Raw genomic sequence first — 9,557 nt, 5'->3', positions numbered from 1 at the left:
AAAACTCTCACGGCAGTGTATTCTGGAAGYATACATGAAATGCAAGAATTTCCCTCCACCTCATTTCCTGTTTTTTTTTGTGTGTGTGATAGAAGAGATCCGTGCCCGTATGTTGCTGTGTGGTCTGCGTGTACCTTTTTGCCCAGGGTGAGAAGCACGTTGCTGTGCCCAGGAACATGCAGTGGGAGTCGTGGCCAGCCCGGGGCGCAGCTCGTGCCACGCGGCTGCGGACGCTCCTGCGGCTGCTCCCGCCTCTTGGCTGCGTGGGGAGCAGCGGCYGGGCAAGGGCCTCTGTGGGAGCAGGGGGGACAGTCCCTGTGCACAGGGCACCGGTATTACCTAGTCCTACARAGGCCCTCCTTTAGCCAAGAATTTTAGGTTTAAACCTGTCCCGATTTGCTGAACGTGTTAAAACAAATCCTGGTCTCATTAATTTCAGCATTTAATTGCTTTACTGGATTGTGATCTCAATGCGGACGTGGTTGTGGCAAATAAAATTATTGGGAGGATTTAAAATCAGGTCTTGAAATAGGCTGCTACGTTTAATTTTGCAGACTATCGCTACTTTTTGTCTTTTTAAAAATAACACATTCAGTGCTGCATCGCTTCTTTTAATGGAAGAGATACCTCTGCAGAGACAGATTTCTTCCAAAGCACCAGCCACAGCTTAGAAAAGATCTTATGTGAGAATATTTGCCTTTTTAACCACATCCTACCCTTTGGTTCTCTATCTATTTTTTCTTTCAGACAATGGATGTATATTTATAGTGTAAATATTCTCACTGAAGCAAACGCAATGTGCAGCACTCCTCACATGCACAACATATAGCGCCTCATGTCCACTTGCATTAGAATGCACAGCTTTTAACGCTGCTCGGAGATGACAGGGTATCTGTGGGGAAACGCTGCCATCCAGAAGGCACATTTTATAGGCAAAAAATATTAGCAAGGTTTAAAGAGAACAACAGAAATGCAAACTGCTCCCTTAGTTTTAGTTTTGTCTGCAGTTTGGAGCTTTGTCTGTTTTTCCGGGGTGTTTGTCCAAGTCTCTGCCTATAGATGTGAGAAGAAAAAGAGGCTGACGTTGCACTCTGTGATTCCTCCTGCTTTAGGTACGGTTTGTGTTGCAGGGGGTCACTGCTTGGATGTGCTCGAGGTATTTCCGTGTGGTTTCAGGTACAAACCAGCAGGGACTYGGCACGTGCAGGGATTTCTGGAGAGGTTGCTGAGGGGTTTTGCTCATGGAAGGGTCTGCTGGATGAAGGCTGCCTATGGACCTACCTGTTACAGTGCAAGGGCATAATCCGAGTGCCTCTCTCTCATATTTGATGGAGAATTATATTGCTCAGCTCGGCAAATAATTAGAGTATTTTTGCTGCRTTGAGAATTCTAGAGCCTACTGATCTGTCACGTTTCTGTGGAGAGAATTTGAGTAAAACATACATATTCTTAGGAGTTAATATTCTTCATTTACTATGCTTCTGTATTATCTCTAACAGAAACCCTTTTTACCTCGAGAATTGCATTGACCTTGCAAAATACCATATGTTGACTGTGTTAATATTTGTCTTACAAACATCAGTAGTATTGAATGGAAATGTATTGTGTGTATCCTATGGTGACTAGAGAGTTAATCAAAATCCCTTTGATTGCGGTGATAGAGATTAAGCATTTCACATAATTTACTCCCTTTTTGGTTAATGAGCATTATTTCTTTGTGCCTATATATTGTTTTTAGGTAGCAGCTGTATGGACATGGGGATGTGTATATCAGTTTTTATCAGAATCTGTCTCAAATTCTGAAATCATAGAAAACCAGAGCCCTGGCAGARCGGATGCATTTCAGTCTTACCCTGCAGTGTGTGTTGGTAAAAGAGCAAACTCCGTCTCAGCAAAACCTGAGATTAGGAAAGTAAGTGAAAGGTGGAGATTTCACCCTAACATTGTTGCTTTGCTGAGACAGTTGAGCACCGGCCTTGCAWGCAGTTTGAATCTTTCCTGTGTGATTTAGCTCCATTTATTTTTATGGAAGAGAAACCTCTCTACCAACTGCAAAAGTACCACTGATACAGCAGGCCAGGCTAAATACACAGAGTTAAAAAGAAAAGTGGCTCAGCCGGAATTGCTACATAAGCAGTTATTTAGATGCTTACATGAAGCAGTTAGGAAAATGCGCATCTTCGTGATTTAGAAAGAAGTAATGATGATATTCACATGGATTCTTTTAGAATACTGAGTTAACTATAGCAAGGTTTTTCGTCTGAAAGCAGTTTTGTGCACCTGGTTATTAGAAATGTTGGGATACGAAAGTGAGCGAATGGGTGTAGCTCCACTGAGGCTATTGGAGGATCGCAGTTCCTGAAAGCTAAAAACGTGTGATCSCCCCCTTTCAGCTCCTGCTTGATAACTGCTGGTCATTTCTAACTTTATGATTTTTTTTTTAAATAAAAATGCCAGATGGTAACCATCAATTTCTATCCATTTTAGGCCTTGAGAGTTTTCTATTTAGAAGTCATTTCTGCGCCAGAAACCACATTCTGTAATTCTCTCTTATTTGCCTTTCTGAAACTTAAACATTTCTTGCTTTTGCTGTTGCAAATGACTGGAAACAGGGGTGTTTGAAGAGAGAGCTCAGAGGTTCTGCCCTGTGGCTGTGGCAGGGAATGCTGCCTAGTTCTGCACACACAGCATTAGTACTGCAGAGGTACCAGAACTGTCCTGTCCAAATGCACTGAAGTGCTGCCACACTGGTGCTACTGCAACCCTATGAAGCTGACCGACTTATTATTTCTATATTTTATTCTTTATTTTATACCTTATTTTATACACTAAGTGCTTTTTTTTTTTWAAAAAAAAAACCTTTTCTGTTTTTATGCTTCCTTTTTTCTGGTGTCTTCTTGGCCTTTGGCTCCAAGATGATTTTTTTTTCTACTGATTTCTATTGTGTTTGGTCTTATCCTYGTGAGTCCTTTTCAATACACTTGAAAACACCTGAGGCCAAGAGTCTCTGTAAGGAACTATGYCCTGCTTAGCAATATTTTTTATAACTAAAGTCAAAATTATTTTCTGAAAAAAAAAAAAGATGCTTATAGAACAGATGAAGGATACAGTGGGCATTGTAAGGTACAGCGTTGCTTAGTAATAGAGTAGCTGCTTTTCTGTTTTATCTTGAAGTAGTAATGAAGTACATTAGGGCTGTATTGCAAAGGTGAATACCGAAGGCAATACTGGGCATAGGACTGCTGTTTTTCTAAGACAATTGTAAAGCTGTTTAAGAGAGTGTGCAGTATTACAGTGAGACAAGGTGCTGCCTTTCAGCAAGGAAGTTTCAGGGAACGTCAGCAGCTGCTTGTGAAAAGAAGCTCAGTTTGAACTTACTCCCCTCACTCCCAATCCAGCAAAACCTCAGCTTTGTTAACGGGATAATGCGTATTTTTTTCCTGTCATTCAGAAGCAGAAATGCCCTTTTTTTTCTGGCCTGCTTTCAGTATTGCACCCTGCAAGGATATAGCTGCCTTTTCAGCATGGCTTTCTGCACAATTCACCTGACATGGGATTTTTTTTTTCTTCCATCTCCGAAAACTATTCACAGTTCATGTTTGTTTTCCACCTTGACTTGCTTGCAAATGATCTACATTCCATTATCATAGTGATTTTTTTTTAAAGTGTCTTTTATGAAACCGGAGGTAAATGTGTACAAGTGTGTTTTCTGCTCCGCACTGAAGGTGTACATTTATCACTTAGGTACATGGAAGCCACTTCTGTGAATTGGGCCCTTGGAGTAAATGTGTTTTGATGTAATGGCCATCTGTTCGTGAATATCACATTTGCTAGTTTAGAAAATAGTTTGATGTGGATAAACACATGATTTGGTAAGATTATATAGTTTCACCAGGTGGCAATACAATAGCGAAGTTTGATATTTACTGTAAGCTAATAATGAAGTTGGGAGTGAGGTCTCAAGTGTTTGTATTTGTTGCTTTTAAAAATTCATCTGTGACATTGACTTCTAGCCCTTGGCCGCTGCTGTGAGAACGGTTAATGCAGCACCCGCATCCTATTGCAACGGGAGCAAAAAACATGTCCCAAACRTTCAGGAAAAGCCACGGGCTCCCTTCCCCTTTCACTCTATGGAAATGGAAACTGTTCTGCCCCCAGAGAGCCCCGCACAAGCCCAGSGGGACCCTGGAGCCCTGGCCCGATGCTGCGGCTTTTGAGGCAGCTTTTCTTGCAGGCTCCTGCGTTACAGGCTCCTGGTCTGACTTGGGTTCAGACACGGTGGTGTCTGCTGTGGTCCTGGTGTGTATCTTATTGCTGAAGTCAAAGCGTGTTCCTAGATAGTCCTGGCATCAAATTGTAGCYGGGACAGAGCATGTTGGTTTGTGGGTGGAGTGGGCGAGTGAYGGTGAGTTTGGTTTCTGGATGTGGCTTTGAAATTTGGCTTTTATTACAAAAGACAGTGACAGTGTAAAATGAGCATGTTCAGTAACTTTGCCTTTCTTTTTTTCTTTCTTTTTTCTTTTTTTTTTTTTTTTATCCCTCCTGTATTTTAGCATATGTTCCTGAGGAGGAATTGAAAGCCGCAGAAATAGATGAAGACAGTGTGGAAGATGATGGGCTGTCTCTGGACATCCAGGAGAATGAGTATTTGTGCAATGAAGAAGCGGAGATCAAAGAGGCTCAAAGCTACCAGAACTCCCCAGTCAGCACTGCAACTAATCAGGATGCAGGCTACGGCTCGCCGTTTAGTGAGAGCAGCGATCAGCTGGCCCATTTCAAAAGCACTTCCTCCAAAGACGAGAAGGAGGATCCTCAGTGCACAGACAGTGTTTCCTATCCACAGGACAGCTTGGCACAAATAAAAGCTGTGTATGCAAATCTGCTTTCAGAGACTTGCTGGTCCAGTTTAGCTTTGGACTTGAAGAAATCCAACCCGACCACCAGCAACAACGGGATCAGCCAGAGCGAGAACGCCGCCACCACCACCGACGCCAACGCCAGCACCCAGAGCACTAGCACCACCAGTACCAACACGAGCAGCAGCACGACCACCAGTAATTCCAGCAGCAGTAACAGCACCAGTAACAGCGGTGGTTCGGGTTACGACTGGCACCAGGCAGCGCTGGCCAAAACTCTGCAGCAGACGTCGTCGTACGGCCTTCTCCCGGAGCCGAGCCTCTTCAGCACCGTGCAGCTCTACCGGCAGAACAATAAGCTCTACGGCTCCGTGTTCACCGGAGCCAGCAAGTTCCGATGCAAAGACTGCAGCGCGGCCTACGACACGCTGGTGGAGCTCACGGTGCACATGAATGAAACTGGACATTACCGGGAYGACAACAGAGATAAAGAAGCCGATAAGACCAAGCGGTGGTCGAAGCCTAGAAAGCGGTCGCTTATGGAAATGGAAGGCAAAGAGGATGCCCAAAAAGTGCTGAAGTGCATGTACTGTGGGCATTCGTTTGAGTCCTTGCAAGACCTCAGCGTCCATATGATAAAAACAAAGCATTACCAGAAAGTGCCTCTGAAGGAGCCAGTACCAGCCATCACTAAATTGGTCCCTTCTACCAAAAAGCGAGCACTTCAGGACTTAGCTTCCCCTTGCTCACCTGAGCCAACAGGGATCCCTGCAGAAGCTTCACTGGGCGAAGCTGCGAAGGATCAGAAAGCTGCCAACCCCTACGTGACTCCAAACAACCGCTATGGCTATCAAAATGGTGCTAGCTACACGTGGCAGTTCGAGGCACGCAAAGCCCAGATCCTCAAGTGCATGGAATGTGGCAGTTCCCACGACACTCTGCAGCAGCTCACTGCTCACATGATGGTCACGGGTCATTTCCTGAAGGTGACCAATTCTGCTTCCAAAAAAGGCAAACAACTGGTACTGGACCCTGTGGTGGAGGAAAAGATACAGTCTATACCTCTCCCGCCCACCACGCACACAAGACTACCAGCCTCCAACATTAAAAAACAACCCGATTCTCCAGTGGGTTCCACAAACTCAGAGGAGAAGAAAGACCCAGAAAAGGAAAAGGTGGTGGTCAGCGATACAGAGAAAAAGATTAAAGAAGAGAATGAGGACTCTACAGAAAAATTCGAGCCAACGGCTTTGTATCAGTACCTCAGAGAGGAGGATCTAGACGATAGTCCTAAAGGCGGGATAGACATCCTGAAATCCCTGGAGAACACGGTGACAACAGCTATCAGCAAAGCTCAGAACGGAGCGCCTTCCTGGGGAGGCTACCCCAGCATTCACGCAGCTTACCAGCTCCCGGGGACGGTGAAGCCGCTCCAGGCCGCGGTGCAGAGCGTGCAGATGCAGCCCTCCTACGCCAGCGGCGTGAAATCGCTGTCTTCGGACCACAACGCGCTCATGCACTCCCCGGGCAGCCTCACGCCTCCCCCTCACAAGAGCAACGTGTCTGCTATGGAGGAACTGGTGGAGAAAGTTACAGGTAAAATCAGCGTAAAGAAGGAAGAAAAGCCTTTGGAGAAGGAGAAGAGCCCTCCAGCCAAACCCATGTCACCTGCTGCTAAGGAGAACAAAGACTTCCCCAAATCGGAGGAAGCAAGTAACAAACCRCAGCAGAAAAAGGGCTCTGACACGGAGGTTCAGAAGGCCAAGAAGGATAGTCCCTCAGAAGCACATACACCAAATGGAACAGAGCCCCTCAAAGCGAAAGTTGCAAATGGCTGTAACAATTTAGGAATCATCACGGATCATTCACCTGAGCCATCCTTCATTAATCCATTGAGTGCTTTACAGTCCATTATGAATACCCACTTAGGCAAAATTTCTAAGCCAGTAAGCCCCTCTCTGGACCCTTTGGCCATGCTGTACAAAATCAGCAACAGCATGTTGGACAAACCCATTTACCCAACCACTCCAGTCAAGCAGGCTGATCCCATTGACCGGTACTACTATGAGAACAGCGATCAGCCTATTGATTTAACCAAGKCCAAAACCAAGCCTCTTGTTTCCAGCGTGGCTGACTCTGCCTCTTCTCCACTGAGAGAGAGTGCCCTGCTGGATATTTCGGATATGGTGAAGAACCTCACGGGGCGCTTGACACCCAAGTCTTCGACTCCGTCCACCGTGTCGGAAAAGTCTGAYGCCGACGGGAGCAGTTTTGAGGAAGCTCTGGATGAGCTGTCGCCTGTACACAAGAGAAAGGGCCGGCAGTCCAACTGGAACCCTCAGCATCTACTGATCCTTCAAGCGCAGTTTGCTTCCAGCTTGAGGGAGACGCCAGAAGGCAAATACATTATGTCGGATCTAGGTCCACAGGAGCGGGTACACATCTCTAAGTTTACTGGTCTTTCCATGACCACAATTAGCCACTGGCTGGCCAATGTGAAGTATCAGTTAAGGAGGACAGGTGGAACAAAGTTTTTAAAGAACTTGGACACAGGACATCCTGTTTTCTTTTGCAATGATTGTGCCTCTCAGTTCAGGACTGCTTCTACGTACATAAGTCACTTAGAGACACACTTAGGGTTTAGCTTGAAGGATCTATCAAAGTTGCCACTAAATCAGATTCAAGAACAACAGAATGTTTCAAAAGTCCTCGCAAACAAGACTCTGGGCTCACTCGGGATTGCTGAGGAGGACTTGGGCTCCACATTCCAGTGTAAGCTCTGTAACCGAACTTTTGCAAGCAAGCATGCAGTCAAACTGCACCTTAGTAAAACACACGGCAAGTCCCCAGAGGACCATCTGATCTATGTAACTGAGTTAGAAAAACAATAGCGTCCAGGTAAGCAGCCAGGTATGCAAGTGACCACAGGAACATTGCACTAAACTTCTTCATAGTACTGCACTAGGCCTGACCTGAGCCTCTGAAATCAGTCTTACTTTTGTTGCTGAACTGCCTATCTGGACCTTGGTTTTTCTTACACTTATTTTGTAGTTATATTTATATGCTCTTTGTCTGATCTGTGCATGGTTATTTTTTTGTTTTGTTTTTTGTTTTTATTTTTTTGTGAGTCAAAGTCTGACCTTTATTTTCAACATCTGTCCTTGATGTTAAGCTATCTTTTGTAGAATATAGTGGGAGACACTATTGAGAGACATTAATTTAGCCGTAAAGAAAGACACAAAGAACAATGATAAAGAGACATCCTAAAATTACAAAGTTGCCATGACAATAAAGGTCACAGAACCTGGTAGTGTCAAGTTTTAACCCTCTGAGAACTGTAATAGCATTTCTGTGCCTTTCCCAATGACTAAATAAGTAAATAAGGAAAAAGCAAAACAAGAAAAAAAGGCTTAAAGGCATTTCATTCAAATAAAAACTGTGTCAGAAACAAAACTTATTTTTTTTAAATGAATGAGCTTTTCTTTTTAATGCAGAACTGGTTTGTGAAGAAATTGTGCATGCAGTCCTTGGAAGAAGGAGAGCTGTGTAGTACTCAAGGGGTTAGGAAGCCACAACTGTATAAGTTAAATGATAATAATATTAATAATATTAATAATAAAAGCGAACCAAGTTGCCACTATGCCCAAACCCTCTGGATGCTGAAAATTGCCATTTTTTGGCAAAAAAATAAAAGTATGCAAGCTGTTATTTAAAACGTGTAAAAAATGCTCTTTTTTTTCTTTCTTTTTTTTTTTTCTGTAAAATACTGCAGTTTATAGTTATTTACAAATGTTAAGCTTTGGTACAAGCTGACCTTTCTATAGTGTGCTGCATTGGTAAATGAAAACAAAAAAATGGGGCAAATGTTGGATTCTGTTCCTTGTAAATTGCCAGCATCAGCTTAAAAAATACATGTTACATATCGTACCATTTTAAACTGTTCAACTTTCTTTGTACCTTCTGGCTGTATGCTTTCTCTTTTAACTTTTTATATTGTCATTTTATATTCGATTTCTGTGTATATAATGTAAAACCACACTTTTTGAATAAAATTTAGTTCCTGCGGCTTGATATAAATAGAGAAATTTTACTGGCACCTGCATCTTTCGAGATGTATGTACTTAAAGGAACTATCTGACAAAAAATAAATAAAAATAAAGCAAGCAATGCACTATGAATTATACATTTTGATGTTTTATCATTAATATTGTACAGTACATTTTGGTTCACACAATTAAATCCACTGTTTTCTCAAGTGTAAAATAAACCCACATGCAGTTCTTGATTTACATACATTGTCATGTCGTCATTATTTTGCCTTTGAGGTGTTATTTCAGCGGTAAGAGGTATCATTTATGTGATCAACCAAGAAAATCTTTCTGAAATCTTCTGTCACGATCTATATGCTGACGTGTTTCATTCTAAWTCATAATGCTAATACCCTCCTAAAAGAGAGTTGCAGAAGACACCTGCTCCAAAAGGTACAAAATCCTTAGGGCTTTACCAGTTAGTGATGGGCATTCTGTTTGTCCCTGAAGTTTAGGAAGGGGGCTACAAAGGGTTTTGCTAAATTAACCCTCTTGTGCTGTTTCACTGTAGTCGTAGTCATTTTCTGTGTGCATTCACAGACCGTCTCCTCCCCTCTTCCTCAGGCAAAACACTCTGATTCCAGCAGTTACCTAGTAAGATGCTGTGGCTTCT

The 9,557-nt window shown here is 43.3% G+C and overlaps 1 protein-coding gene across 1 annotated transcript; it reads left to right on the top strand.

Annotated features, from left to right (window-relative positions):
• Positions 1 to 4,543: 4,543 nt before the first annotated feature.
• TSHZ1 (teashirt zinc finger homeobox 1) lies at positions 4,544 to 9,016 on the top strand (the record flags this gene model as incomplete). The annotated part of the gene is made up of 1 exon (XM_026039773.1): positions 4,544 to 9,016. A coding segment is annotated over one exon (3,204 nt), but the record flags the coding sequence as incomplete, so codon positions are not given.
• Between the last annotated feature and the right edge of the window lie 541 nt (positions 9,017 to 9,557).

This window comes from Nothoprocta perdicaria, unplaced genomic scaffold (genome assembly GCF_003342845.1).
Source record: "Nothoprocta perdicaria isolate Ctin4 unplaced genomic scaffold, notPer1 scaffold_24, whole genome shotgun sequence".
Taxonomy (NCBI): domain Eukaryota; kingdom Metazoa; phylum Chordata; class Aves; order Tinamiformes; family Tinamidae; genus Nothoprocta; species Nothoprocta perdicaria.
The sequence above is the reverse complement of the archived record's forward strand: the minus strand, read 5'-3'. Positions and strand labels throughout refer to the sequence as shown.